Source organism: Gracilinanus agilis, chromosome 5 (genome assembly GCF_016433145.1).
Source record: "Gracilinanus agilis isolate LMUSP501 chromosome 5, AgileGrace, whole genome shotgun sequence".
NCBI classification, from domain to species: domain Eukaryota; kingdom Metazoa; phylum Chordata; class Mammalia; order Didelphimorphia; family Didelphidae; genus Gracilinanus; species Gracilinanus agilis.
This window is the reverse complement of record NC_058134.1, coordinates 242580677-242595957: the sequence shown is the minus strand read 5'-3', so window position 1 is coordinate 242595957 and position 15281 is coordinate 242580677. Positions and strand designations below refer to the sequence as shown.

The 15281-nt window shown below is 45.0% G+C and overlaps 1 protein-coding gene across 1 annotated transcript in view; it reads right to left on the bottom strand.

Moving 5' to 3' along the window:
- The window catches only part of POC1B (POC1 centriolar protein B), a 94247-nt gene that overhangs the window by 68091 nt on the left and 10875 nt on the right, over positions 1-15281 (bottom strand). Inside the window, exons 2-3 of the mRNA XM_044678088.1 lie at positions 14976-15147; positions 8793-8972 (exon numbers count right to left, since the gene is read on the bottom strand). Of these exons, the coding sequence (XP_044534023.1) occupies positions 8793-8972; positions 14976-15121 (326 nt within the window). The 5' untranslated portion in view covers positions 15122-15147. The remainder of the gene's footprint in view (positions 1-8792; positions 8973-14975; positions 15148-15281) is intronic.

The following is a 15281-nucleotide window of genomic DNA, read 5'->3' as shown; positions in this document are numbered from 1 at the left end:
TGAAGATGTTTATATTAGCATGCACATAATTTACACATTTTTAAACTAGCTGTAAACAACGTAGAGTTTGTAATCTTGCACATAATCTTTATTATGCGTTTGTTTAGCTAAATGTCTTTTGATGGTGGTGGTGGTTACTAAGTATATAATAAAAAAGATTTTTTAATTAAAAATAAAAAACAGATACTTTGAGGATACAAAGACAAAAGTGAGACTCTCCTTACCCTCGAAGAGCTATAGTCTATAATATATAATAATATATATTCTATAAGATGATATAACACATTTTCATATAAGTAAAATATAAAATAATTATTAACTAGAAGTCATATCTGGGGGATAATGAATGCTTAAATGCAGAAGATAGAATAAGAGATGAGAATTGCCATTTTTAGAGTAGGCAGGTTTTAGTTTTCATCTCTGTTTCTTGCTAACTGTATAAACTTAAGCAAGTTACTTCATAGCTTTGAGACTTGGTTTCCTCATTTGTCAAATGAGAGGGCTGAACTAGATGACCACTGATGTATCTACTTTTAATCTAGGATCTAATACTCTGTATTTATTTTTGTCTAAGAGAGGGAAGATTTCCTGGTAAGCCACATGAGTATATCTGTCCTTTAAACAGACATCTTATATAGATACATATATGAGAATCACATTTTTTGATAGCTTGATGATACTATTCCTTCAGATCATTCAACTTCCATAACTTTGATTTGTTTCCACAAGAGATTTTTCTGGGTTTGGGACAAATCTATAAATTGGCATTTGGGTTTTTTAGATACTCTCATGAGTTTAGTTAATGTAACTCCAAAGCTTGAAGGCTGACTGCCAAAGTGAGCTAATAAATCCAAGTCTAAACATTGAAAGTTGGTAACAAATATTTGTGTCTATGATGATCTCATGACCCTCTAGGCCAGTGATTCCCAAAGTGGGCACCACCGCCCCCTGGTGGGTGCTGCAGCGATCCGGGGGACCAATGATGGCCACAGGTACATTTGGGGGTGGTGAATAACTGTAAGGGGGCAGTGATAGTATGTGACAGAGGGCACTAAGTAATATTTTTTCTGGAAAGGGGGCGGAGGCCAAAAAAGTTTGGGAACCATTGCTCTAAGCTGTCTATCTTTTTTTTTTAACCCTAATATCTTTTATATATATATATATATATATCCTTCTATATTAATTTTATTTGTTACATGGCTAGGCAATGGGGGTTAAGTGACTTGCCCAGGGTCACACAGCTAGGAAGTGTCTGAGGCCAGATTTGAACCTAGGACCTCCTGTCTCTAGGCCTGGCTCTCAATCCACTAAGCCATCTAGCTGCCCCCATAAACTGTCTATCTTGATCCATGATAAATACATTTAATTCCATGATGGAAATAAGAAAAGGAGTCATATTATTTCCCACCTTTTCTGTCTTCATCTCCCAAATTAAATTAATTTCAACAAATATTTGCTGAGTGTCTATTTTGTGCAAAGCATTAAGCTAGGCACTGTTCCATCCACTCCCAATATGTCGCCATCTTTTAGGGTGAAAAAAGGTGGTTAGGATGTCTTTTTAGCTGATCTATCTTCTCATGTCTTAAAGGAGAGATAGAATTAACTCAGTGAAAAGTTAAAGAGATCCATCAGGACAGAACTGCTTGACTTTTTGTTTGTCACAATATGCTGTTTTTGTGTATTTTTGTTTGTCACAATAAAAGCATTCTCCCAATTAGGAGAATGTTAGTGATGACTGCCAAAATAACAACTGAGTAGAGAAAGCAGGCCTTGGCTAGCAAAAAAGAAAAAATGACTGTGAGTGACATTGTAGTGTTCCAGAGCTCAGTGAAATGATCACAAGATAATCTATGAAAAGGAACTCCTGAAGAACTTTATCTTGGCCAGGTAGTCCTGTTCCAGTTTGGTCTCTGCACAGAACATCCACAGCACTGGTAGAGCCTTAGGCGAGCACATCTCAGGGAATAGGCCTTGCTGGAAGTTCATTGTCACCTGATCATCACTATGGCATCCCAGATAGAACTTTGAGGGATTTTCACGGGTCTTGTTTGAGGAAATCTGTCAAGACTTCATTTTGCTTTCCCTTCTCAGATGATCTGTTGAAGTCAACAAATAGTAGAAACAGTAGATTCTTATATTCTCTGACACTCTCAGTGTAGGGACTAAAAAGATGAAGTCCAGGGAGAAAATGGCTCACTTTTGCCCCATAGTTTTATCCTGGTTGCTCCTAATGCATGCAGAGAACCCTCTTCTAAGGATTTTTTAAACTTGAGAAAGTAAGCAAATGAGGAAGTAGTGGTGGTCCCCTTGTTGCCAATTTGGTTTTTATAAATGATTTTTTCCCAGTTTTTAAAAATAATTTTCTCCTTGAGATAAATTGAAATGCAATCTCCAAGTGCCTTCATCCCCGCCTTCTTCTGCATGTATCTGGTCAGGTTCAGTGCCCCTTCCCAACAAAGGCAGTTGGGAAGCCATTTCATTGCTACTTTCTCATAGAGGACATCAGTTCTTGAAACAGTAGAGTCCAGAAACAGTGGTAGTTATTGTTGAAAATAAATCACCAGAGGAATGTCAGCACTCTCTCTTGGAGTTCATGTTGGTTTATTACAGTCCTCTGGGTTTCATTTACAAAAGTGTCAGATCATTTGGGTTGGCCGGGTCTCACATAGGTTCCTTTTGTCCCTCATTGCTTTTCGTTGTTCCATGAGATTGCTCTTCAGCCTTCCGTCCTCTCCCTCCTCCATGTTTCACAAATTAGCTTCTACTCTAAGTCCTGCTCTTGTTGCTGTGGCTAATCATGTAGCAGGGAGATCCAGGGTTTCCTAGTGGAAGGGGGTTTCTGGGTTCCAGAACCATCACAGAATGAGGTAGATTAGATACTTGCTTCAGGTGGGCAAACCTGAAGGGCAGCCAAAATGGACATAAACTATGCTCCTAGGAGCAGCTAGTTGGCTCAGTGGATAGAGCATGAAGGCTAAGAGAACCTGGGTTCAAGTCTGGCCCCAGACACTTCCTAGCTGTGGAACGCTTGGTAAGTCACTTAACCCCATTTGCCTAGCCGTTGCCCTTCTGTTTTAGAGTTGTTCCTAAGATAAAGAGTAAGGGTTTTTTAAAAAAATGCATCTATTTGGGGCAGCCGGGCAGCTTAGTAGATAGAGAGCCGGGCCAAGAGATAGGAGGTCCTAAGTTCAAGTTTGGCCTTGGACATTTCCTAGCTGTGTGACCCTGGGCAAGTCACTTGACCCCCAATGCTTAGCTCTTATTGCTCTTCTGCCTTGGAACCAATATATAGTATTGATTCTAAATGGAAGGTAAAGGTTTAAAGGGGAAAAAATGCATCTGTTCTCCCAAGCTAACAGTGTGCCTCTCTCCATTAGATTAGTGGGTCGCCATTTTCTTTTCTTGCCTCAAAGGCAGCATTAGGTAACTATGGCGCCAAGAGTCTCCACTGGTCTTGTGCTGAGTGGTTTAGGCCTGTCGAACTTTTAAGATGTGGCAATTTTCATATCTTTTTTCCTTCTGGTTTTTCAGAGCTTATAATGTTTAAATAGATAAGAGTGGAGCTGCGGCGTTTACACAAATGGTTTCTTGCCCATATTTGCCCTTTCCTCTGATTTCGTTTTGGCTCTGAACTTTACACTTCTAGAGAGTCAGAAAGCTGACTGCCATGTTAGTGAACTGTTGTTTTTGGAGATATATAGTCAGGCTCATTTTTGGTCCGGTACTTGCTTGGGCAAGTCACTTACTCCTCAGAGCCTTCTCATAATCCGTGGAGCTGCCTACCTCACCTAGGCGTGAGGAACACACTTGGCACGTCTGAAAGCACAGATCTGTTATTCTTAATGAACACTATTAATATTAGAATTACTAGGGAGAACTACTCATATACCTGGTCAATAGTAATTCTTCTTTGAAAACAAAGGAGAAAGAGCTATGAAGGAGAGAGGCCTCCTGATCTGGCTCAGGAAGTTCAGTGGAAGAGAAGAACCCCTGAATGCTTGGATCTAAGACACGGACTCTCGTGCCAAAGAGTAGGAGGTAGCGGCTTGTTTTCCAAGAAATGATGGCGCTTGTCTACAGGTGCCGTCGATTCAGTTTTTTTCCAGTCATGTCCCATTCTTTGTGACTCCCCCCCTCGGGTTTTCTTGGGAAAGATGCTACAGTGGTTTGCCATGTCCTTCTCCGGCTCATTTTACAGATGAGGAAATTGAGGCAAGCAGGGGAAAATGACCTTCCTAGTTGAACTCAGGAAGATGAGTCTCCCTGACTCCCGACCCCGCACTTCATCCCCTGTGCCAGCGAGCTGCCCTTCGTTAGGATGATAACAGGAGCCTCTAGGTATCTCGATGGATAGAGAGCCAGGCCTCCCTCCAGGAGAGGTCGGAGGAGGAGAGAGGATCCCCCTCCATGCTCACTAGGACAGCTTTCTGTTGCCTTTGTCCAAAGTCTGAAAGTCTCTCTTGCTGGCGCCTGTGACCCGGCCCGGAAGGAAGATCTGAGGCTCGCTAGACCCGGTGACTGAATGCATCCATTCTGATGATTCACAAGAGGACGAGCAAACCCGACAGGAAGGCTCAAAGGAGCCTCCCTGATGATTACAACGTCCTGGGCAAGATCCTAGAAAGCTCAAGGCCTGGGTGTGGGGGAGCTGCCTCCTGTTGGAGGGGCACCAGAGGAGAGGCGGCCGCTTTGGCCACAGAACCGCCCTTTAAGAGCTCGGGCTCTTGCGGTCAGAGCCAGGTCTAGAAATGGGAGGACCTGGGTGCAAATCTGGCCTCAGGCACTTCCCAGCTGTGTGAGCCTGGGCAAGTCACTGGGAACCGTACTTAGCATAGGATGGAAGGTAGAGGAGTAAAAACAAGAGTGAAGCCATGGGGTCTGGGGAGACCCTGGATTTCTGCCCCGCACCGTAAAAGACAAGACTGACACGAGGCTCGTGGCCTGGGCTCTGACCCAGAGCCTTTCCTCCTCCTTTCTCTTAACCCTTTACCTTCTGCCTCAGGCTCGGTGCCGTGTACGGGTTCCAGGGCTGGCTGTGGCCTTCAGGGACCTGCCCAGGCTCACCCAGCGAGAAGTGGCAGAGGCCAGACCTACCCAGTCTTAGGAAACAATCGAAAAGACTTTCCTGTGGAAAGCTGTAGCCTCAGAGACGGACTCCGCCAGACACGGCTGCGCCAGGCCGGGGAGAAGAGCTCCGGGAGAACCCGGCGCTGCCAGGAGACACGGGCCGGCCACAGACCCGGCGTCCTATATCTGGCCTGGAGGGAAGCTCAGGAGAGCTCAGCGTCCAAGCTAGCCCTGACACGGCCCGGTAAGGCTGGCAAAGCCCTTTACAAGAGCCCGTCTGATCCTCCCAGGCCGCCCTGGGTGGGTGCCATTATTCCTCTCACTTTACCGATGAGGACATGGACATGCCCAGGGCTCACAGCCAGTGTCTGAGGCTGCATCTGAACTCAGGCCTTCCTGACTCCAAGGGTTCATCCATTTTGCCATCCAGCAGCCTCAAACCTAATTCACTGATTTTGCAAATAAGGAAACGGAGCAGTTAAAATGTTTCTCCAAATATGGAAGGTCTTCCTGCCTGTCACTTGAGCCCCTGCCACACCACCACAAAGGAGGAAGCAGTCGAGATCCTAATGCAAGCAGACAATGGATCTCCCGGTACCAGTGAGACATGGTAAAGTGATACCAACACCGAGAACAAGAGCCAGAAGGCTCTCCCATTCTTATTCAGAAGTTATCTGTTAGGGGACTTTGTGGTATAATCAATTAAAATGAATAGCAGGGGTAAAGGACTTGCCCAAGGTCACACAGGCAAAAAGTGTCTGAGGCAGGATTTGAACTCAGGCCTTCCTCACTCTGGGCACTGTACTCTATCCACTGTGGCCCCAGCTGCCCGGAGGTTTTCTACTTTGGAGCCAAGAAGAGGCAGATGGTGAAAGTGCAGAAAAGATCCAGGGGAGCAGGCCTTCAAGGTGAGTCTCTTCTGTCTTCACTCCACCTCCATTCACCTAAAGAAGTCGTCTACTTCCTGCCCAAGTCAGACCGGGTGCTGCTCTGGCTCAAAATGACTCCCTGTGGTCTTAAGAATAAAATACAAACTCCTCAGCCTGGCATTCAAGGCCCTCCTGATCTGGCTCCCATCCCTCTTTCTGGCTTTGTCATTCTACTTCCTTTCATGCCCTCCCTGGGACAGCCACACTGAGTTAGCAGCCATTGACTGAATTTACTTCTCAGCTGCTCCCTCTGCATAGTCCTCAAGACTCTGGTTCTGGTGCTTTTCTTTTCCTCTTTGTCTCTCAGAAACTGGATCTTCCTTCAAGGCTCAGCTCGGATGCCTTTCCTTGGAAGCTTCTGCTGATCCTCCCAAATGTCGGGGCTCCCTACCCCCTCGATTTTTTTCCTTACTACACCAATCTGTGTATGTGTTGCATCCCCCTGCAAGGTCCCACAAGGCAGGAGGTATTTTATTATTTTCTTTGTTTCCCTGGGCCCTGGCACACAGTAGGTACCTTGTATGAATTAAATTTCTGACTTAAACCAACAGAAAGAATTCACAAAATCATGTAAATACAAACTATGCAGTCTGAAGAATAAAAAATCCCTACAAGCCTCCATAAATGTTTCCATGCAAGCTAAAATAGATGAACTTTTCCAAAAGAGATCATGTGCAATTAAGAAACTAGAAAGAATCTGCGCTGCCTCTGAAGCACTTTTGAGAAGAAAGGCTTATTCAATAACCTCTGCAGAGACGGCCCATCTCCCAAGTATGTCTGTAAATCTGGTTCTGAGGTGGGGAGGGCCAGGAAGCCGGGCTGAGCCCCTGCAGAGTAGTGAGGGGCCTTGTTTTGCATCCAGTGAGCACCAAGCATCATCCACCACACCGGCTAAATCTGGCTTCTGACAAGACACCCCCAGGAGTGGCCCCAGGACGAGTGTCGGAGGAAGGAGGGCAACGAGTAAAATCATTTGTACGAATCTCAGACGATGACATCAAAGGGCAGCTCTTCTACCCTCCATCCTGAGAGAAAAGGGGAGGAAGGGCCAGTGGGGTGGCTGCCTTCTCCTTGGGAGTCGCTATACATGTCTAATTTATAGGACTGTGACACATTGTGGAGGGAAAGGAGACTTAATTTAGAACAACTTCTCTGAGAGTGGTGTCACTTTTATTTCTTTTTTTACAAGACTAAGATTAAAACAGTAAAAATATCAGTCTTCTAATACTTTTAATATCCCTTTTTAAAAAACCCTTCTTTTGCATTAGAATTGATACTGAGTATCAATCATAAGACAGAAGAGGTAAGGGCTGGGCAACAGGGGTTACGTGACTTGTCCAAGGTCATTCAGTTAGGCAGAGACTGAGGCCAGATTTGAACTCGGGTCCTCTGATTGGTCTCTGGGCCTGATGCTCTATCCATTGGGCTATTAGCTGCCCCTTACTGTCCCTTTTAACGACTTGAGAACTCTGCTGCATGTACGTGACTCTGTCTCCACTCTCTCCTTCTAGTTTAAAAAAACAAGTCTCAAGTATCCTCTTTGCTTAGTAATTTCCTTTCATTGCCTTCCTTTGCCAATTTAAAAATATTTATGTTGTTCCAGCAATTCTTAACTCCTTTATTTAGACGTTCTTCAGTATTCAGTAAACTCCCTGCTCCCCACCTCTGCTCCGGACTCTCCAGACCTTTCCACCTTGGGGCCAGCAGCCGCCTCCCTGGGAGATGCCCGAGTGCTGAGGCCTCTCCTGTGACCGCGGGAAGCTCCTGCCTGGGCCCCCTTTACAGGAAGGGCCCAGCTCAGCCGCTCACTCCTCTCCCAGCTCCCTCACTGGTTTTCTGGGCTTTTTTCATGCTCCTTCCCGTCCCCCTGCCCACGCTCCAGGACCACCGGCGGTGTCATCTCCTCCCTTAAAATGAACCCTCGAGGAGACGGAGCTTCCTTCCCGCTTGTATTTGACTCCCGGCTCTTAGCAGGGTGCCTGGCACGGTAAGGGCTTAATAAAGGCGCTACCTGTCCCCGATCTCTAGGCCCTCGTGCAGCCATCCACCTCCTTCATCTCTCGCTCTCCTTTCTCTCACCATCCATCCATTCATCGTCATCAGCTCTGTGTCCACCTCCGCCTTCTCTAGCATGTCTACTGTCTGTCTAGCGCTCTGTCCATCCGTCCACCCACCACTTTCCCAGTGACTTTCAGTGTGTAGTTTCGCTACAAGTCCCACTTGAGCCTAAAGCTTCAGGCGCAGAAAAGATGAAGGTAGGAGCAGGCTCAGGACTGGGGCGTGAGTGCCCCAACCTCACAGGGCCATCCAGACCTCCGGCTAGCTTTTCCTTCCTTTCTCACCTCCAAATCACCATCTCTCACACACATGCACATCTGAATGAAGAATTCGCATCGTGCCAGGCTGCCATCTGCCGGACGATAGTCTGAACACTAAAAGTTCTTTACCTTCAAGACTTCAGGGTTATGCAAAACGAGTTACTTCTCACGCTGGGACAGTTTTGTAAATCTGAAATTTTCAAGGCAGCTAGGTGGCACAGTGGGTAGAATGTCAGTACCTGGATTGGGATTTGGGAGGTCCTGGGTTCCAATCTGACCTCAGATACTCCCTTGTTGTGTGACCCTGGGAAAGTCACTTCACTCCCCTTGCCTAGCCCTTCCCACTCTTCTGCCTTAGAACATGAAGGGTTTAAGAAAACAACAACCGTGGAGAGATCCCAACTACAGTTGCGGCTGGAAATGTTGCCTGGCCTCAGGGAGCCCCCAGGCGAGTTCACGGCGATCCCTTGGCACTTACTTGGCGCAGCACACCCAGTGGGTATGTCGATACAAGGAGTACAGGAAGCGCTGCCGATACATATTCCAGACTTTGATGGATTTGTCCTCGGAAGCCGTAGCAAGAAACTGGCCATCGCAGGAGAAGTCCACGCTTCGGACGGGGGCAGTGTGAGCTTTGAATTCCGAAGACTTCCCTTTCCTGGAAACACAGAGGACAGACACTGACACGGAGGCTTGAAAAATCGCCTCTCATGGAAGTGAGCAGAGCTGAAAAGATCTCCCCACATAGGGCCTTTTCACACTTGCTTTGTCAACAGAAACAACGACTTGTATTATTATGTATAATGAGGATATATATATTATTATTATATTTAATGAGGAGGTTTGGGTTCAGTTTTCCCCCCATGCGTTAGGCTATTTTTGTTTGAAACCAGAAATGGAGGAAACAATATTTTGAATGGCCTTCTGCCAGATACTGTGTGTTCACACGGCTCTTGTGAGGCTGCAGAGGGGAGTATTTAAAGCTACAATGGATGGAAACAAGAACAAGATTCTGATGTTCTTAAAATGGCGGTTACAAGAGAGTTGCTGTTGTTGATAAACTCTTACCTTCTAAGTGACTTGTCCAGGGTCACACAGCTCAGAAGTGTCCAAGGCCAACTTTGAACTTAGAATCTCCTGACTCCAGGCCAGCTTCTCTATCCACTGAGCCACCCAGCTGCCCCTAAACTAGTACCTGATAACGGCTATGTGCCAAGTGAGTTAAGTCTACATCTGGCATCCAAAAAACTTGGTTATTGGAAGGTGTGGAAGGAGGAGAGGGAAAGGTGTTAACTTATAGCAAACAGAGGGATGCGATAGGGCAGGGGGCTAGAAGGAGTGAAAAGCATCGTCTGGGTCCGTCTGGGTCCGTGGCCTCGCTTTTACTGAGGAGGAAGAAAAGGTCCCAAGAGCTGGTCCAGTGTTTTACTAGTCAACTTCCTTAGAAACTATTGACAGTTAAATTAGTGATAAGATCAAAGACTTAGGGCTGGAAGGGATGGCACAACTAGTAGGACCTCCCTCATTTTACATGAGAAATGGAGCCCAGAAGATAGGAAGGGGCAGAGTCAGCATTTGAACTCGGAGTCCTCTGATTTCAGGTCAACTTTCAGCTCCTAAGTAAGCATCATCACACTACTTCAGTCCCTCCTTCCAAGTCCCACCAGAAATCTTTGGCCAGCCTTTCCCTCTAGCACGTGGGCCGGGTTTTCTCCCCTTTGTATCCCTCCATAACAGACTTTCCAGGTCTCACTGTACACAGCCTATTTGTCCATGTGAAGAGAGTTATGACGTTCTCTAATGTTCATTCCCTGCTACAATGAACCGTAATGTATTGAGTCCACCCCAACCTTCGGACGTTTGGGCCCTTTGCTGTCCTATGTAAAACAGCTATGAGAGATCCTTTCATGGCTTTCCTTGTTGTCTTGGGTAGAATTCTTCACGGCATCGTCATCCTAACCGAGGGACTGGCTTCTGAGGCTTCTCTGGAGAAAACCCCCTATGGATGTGCAACTCAAAAGAAGTTGTGGAAGGCCCAAAGGACAGGGGCTCGAGGCCTGCTAGAGGCCTGGGGAAAGGCCCCTGCCAGCGCTCTCATTTGACAGAGGAGGAAACAGAGTCGGTGTCAGAGGGGGAACCAAAGCCAGTTCTCCCGGTGCCTGGCCTGGTGCTCTCTCTGCCAGGCTACTGAAATGTGGCATCCCTTAGGGCTGTGTTGGTGGACCTATGGCACACGTGGCTACTACCCTCCCCATGCCTGAGGTCATTTGTCACACGACCTGCCTTTCTGCCCAGTAGCCAATGGGAGCACTTCCTCCCTCCCCTGCCTGGGGTAAGGTGCTGCAGCTCAGGTGAGGGTGCAGTTTGGGCTCTGAAAGGTTCGCCTTAGGGGAGTGGAGGGCTTGGGGCTAAGTTTCCTCTCTTCCCTTAGCTGAAATCCCTCCCCCACCCTCAAAGGCCTGTCCAAGCCCTTCATTTCACAGCCCCCCAGCCAGGTCCTCTGACTCCAGAGCCCAAGTGTTTGCCATGTCACGATCCTAACTCAACAATTGAGCACACCCAGGTATGAATCTGTCCTTTCCCCAGGGCAGCCCCTGGGATCCTGGGGTCCAGGCCTGGGGAAGGTTTCAGAACCAGGGAAAGGCCACATTTGGCAATAAGATCTTCAGGATCAGGGGGCAGAAGTATCCTCAAGGAGGCAAGAAGAGAGCAGAACCAGGAGAACACTGTATACAGAAACAGCAACGCTGTACAATAATCAACCATGAAAGACTTGGCTATTCTCAGCAACACAAGGACCCAAGACAATCCAGTCCCAAAGGTCCTGTGATGAAAAATGCCATTCACCTACAAAGAAGTGATATTGGGGCAGCTGGGTGGCTCAGCAGATTGAGAGCCCAGCCTAGAGATGAGGTCCTGAGTTCTAATCTGGCCTCAGATATTTCCTAGCTACAAGATCCCAGGCAAGTCCCTTAACCCCCATTGCCTAGTCCTTACCACTCTTCTGTCTTGGAACCAAGACACAATATTGATTCTAAGATGGAAGGGAAGGGATTTAAAAAAAGCCCATCTGAGAAAATCTGGATACAGACCGAAACATATTATATTTCCTTTTGTTTTTTTTGTTCAAGAAGTAACTACTATGGAAAAATGTTTGCTGGATAAAGGAGGGGATTGTCCCTTAAACTGTAGGTCACTATTATGTACTGCTTGCCATTTGATAGTATAATAAATTCAACCTTTAGCTTTCAAAAAGAAAAGAAAAAGAAAAATATTTGACATCATGGCCCATGTAAAATCTACATCAGAATACTTCCGGGCTCAGGGAGAAGGAAAAGAGAAAATGTGGCTCAAAATTAAAAAACAAAGAATAAACTGAAGGGCAAAAAATGTTTTTATATGTAATTGAGGGAAAAAACAAAGTATTAAAAAACAAAAAAAAGAAGGCACCTCAGAAACAAATGCACCATCTCCCTGCCCAGCCTGAGCTGTCAGCCCTTTCTTTCAAGGTGACATTTAAGTCCAGGCTATCAGCTGAGGAGGATGAGCTTGCTAAGCCAGGGCCAGGGTCTCCCCCACCCTGAGACCTAGCCAGAACAGGAGCCCCACAAACTTGGGAACTACCTGAGAGAAACAGGAAATAATTGAGCTGCTCTCTAGCTTCCTCTCCCTGCCCTGCCTGCCAATCCCTCCCCAACACCCCCTATCCGTACCACACCCTCTGCCTCTTTCCTCTGAAAAATACAATGGTTCTGCTTTTTGGAGGTCTTTTGATTTCCTGTTGCAGGGCAGACTGCCCAGTGCAGACAAAGCCTGGTCACCCAGCACTTCTTAGTCACTGAATGCTACAAACACTTGGGGCCCAAATCCAAGTCCTCTGATTTGAAGGCCTTCAGGCTGAGAGGGGAACTCAGTAATTTTGTCATCAAATCCTCTTATTTTAAAAGTCTTTGAGGAACCTGATACCCCAAGAGGGTAAGGAATTTCTCTAAGATCACAGAAAGTTACAATCAGCAAATCAAGACCCCAGACTTGAGCTCCCAGGCCAATGCCTTTTCCATTACATCATGGTGCCTTTAGAGTAGGGCTCCTTACCTTCGGGTCCCCAGTAGTCTCATGAGTAGATTTCAGGAGGCCCATGAACTAAGAAGGAGGATAAAAGTACATCCTTGGTTCAATGTCATTGGTTTCCTTTGCTAGCCTCCATATTTTACTATACACATTTAAAAAGATGATTCTGGGGCAGTGAGATAACACAGTAGATAGAGTACAAGGCCTGGCATTGGGAGGGCCTGGGTTCAAATCTGACCTCAGGCACTTATTAGCTGTGTGACCAGGGCAAGTCACTTAACCCAGTTTGTCTCAGTTTTCTCATCCGTAAAAATAAACTGGAGAAGGAAATGGCAAACCACTTCAGTACCTTTACCAAGAAAATCCCAAATGGGGTCATGAAGAGTCAGGCATGATGGAAACAACTGAATAACAAAAAACAAAATATGTTGATAAAATTTATTTCTTAAAAAAAGAGTAATTTATCCAGTTTCATATTTCCCATAGCAATCTGCCTGATCACATGCTACACTGTGCCAAACAAGCCTTAGAGGGTGCCAGCAAATGTTTAACTACCAGCTCTGTAGGGGGGCAGGGAGGAAATAAATGTGCTTGAAAGTTTAATCTATATTATTAATATTTTCTCCATCAGATCTTGACAATCAACAAAACAATAACTCGAGTCTTGATGTTTAGTGTCTGTCAATTTCTAGGATGTAGGTATTCAGTAAAAATTTAGTAATTAGATTTCTGAGCTAATACAAGTGGGTTCTAATATACCACTGAATACCTGTGTATGTGCTATATCTCTGTCCTTCCTCCCCATCAGAATGCCGTATCATTTCTCACCTTTGAATTTCTAGCCCCTAGAGATGTTTAATAGATATCTGTTGAATTAGAGATGCTCTGCATCTAATGAAAGGCAGAATCAGGAATTAGATGGAGAATGATATCTGAGGAATAAAATGCAGTAGATGGAAGGAAGGAAGGAAGGAAGGAAGGAAGGAAGGAAGGAAGGAAGGAAGGAAGGAAGGAAGAACTCTTCCTTAAGTAAGTTTCAACATGTTTCCACTTCTAGGGGCAGCCAGGTGGCTCAGTGGTTAGAGAGCCAGGCATGGAGACAGGAGATCCTGGGTTCAAATCTGGCCTCAGACACTTTCTAGTTGTGTAATCCTGGGAGAGTCACTTAACCCCAATAGACTAGCCCTTACCACTCTTCTGCCTTAGAATCTAACTTAATACTTCGTCTTGATTCTAAAACAGAAGGTATTGGGGAAAAAAGTCTAATGAGAAGTTGCTGATATGAGACTAACGGTCGTGAGAGGTTAGACCTTGATAATCCTGTTTGAGCATCATTTACAGAGAAATGATAACTAAACCATGAGAGCTGATGATATCCAAAGTTAGGGAACATAAAGGAAGAGAAGAAGGCCAAGGACAAAGTCTTGGGGATTACCCTCAGTAAGTGGGTATGCCCTAGAAAGAAGTGCAGCAAAAGAGTCTGAGAAAGTGTGGTCAAAGAGGTGAGAGAATCAGGAAAGAGGAAAGAGTATCTGAGAGAAGAGAATGATCATCAGGGTGAAAGCTAAAAGGATAAAGATTGAGAAAAGGTAATTCCAGTGCAGAAATTTGTTTTGCTTGACTATGTATAGTTGTGACAAGAGTTTTGTGGTTTTTTTCTTTTTTTCAATGGACAGAAGAGAGGGAAAAATAGATTTCCATCAAGTGGAAGGATAAAATTAAAATTAAATTAAAATTAAGAGTGTCATATTAGGCAAGAGATTATAGGTGACTTTGGAAAGCACAATTTCATTTGAATAATGAGGACAGAAGGTTCTGAAGAGAGGAAGTGGAAGCACCTAGCTGTAGATGGTCTCCTCAAAGAGTTTAGCCATGAAAGGAAAGAGTACTATCAACGATGGATAGATGGATGAAGCATGGGATTTTAAAGATAAAGGTGTGAAGGAGCCAGGAGCAAGAAAAGATATTTCTGTGATGTGAGGTGAAGAACAGGAAAGAAGAGTGAGCTCTTGACAAACGTCTCCACATTTCTGGTAATGCATATATAAAGCAAAGTTTTCAGCTGAGCAAGTAGGGGAGAGGGAGGTTATGGAAGATTTGAAGTCTTATATATTGAAATTAAGTCTGGTATAGATAATTTTGGGACTCAACAATTTGGAGGCTCTAGGAAATGTATAAATATCAATTGTAATACAAAGATTTTATTTTGTTTTTCTATGTGATCAAATGGATTAATGTAAAAGATAAGTGGCTAAGTGGATAGAGAACCAGGCCTGGAATCAGGAAGACCCAAACTGAAACTTAGTTTCAGAGACTTACTTACTTGACCCTGGACAAGTCACTTAACCTCTATTTGCCTCAGTTTCTTCATCTGTGAAATTTGGATGAATTATAGCACCTACCTCCCAGAGTTGTGATCGAAATAAATTTTTATAAATTTTATAAAGCACAACACCCAACAAATAGTAAGAGCTATAAGAGTTGGCTATTTATTATTATTAATGAGGAACAAAGCCCTCTATAGCCGAACACTCTCTTTCCCCATACATTTCAATTTCTGAGAATATCCATTTCTGTCAATTATACTTACCTATCAGGAATCCATAGTCTAACAGTCCTGTCTCGTGAGGCTGATGCTACTAAGTTTCCAAGAGGTGAAAACTGGACGCTGGTCACAACATCCTTGTGACCCACATATCTGAAAGCTTTAGGCTGTGGCTTGAAATCCCATAGCATGAGAAAGGTATCCCAAGAGGCACTGGCTATCAAGAACAGAAGGAATGATCATTGTTTTGTTAAAGCAAAACTATCCAGGTTGTACTCAGAGTTCATTGTACACAGGAAAACGTGAGAATTAAGTATCTGAGTTTCATTACAATGTGTTATATCGAATAAC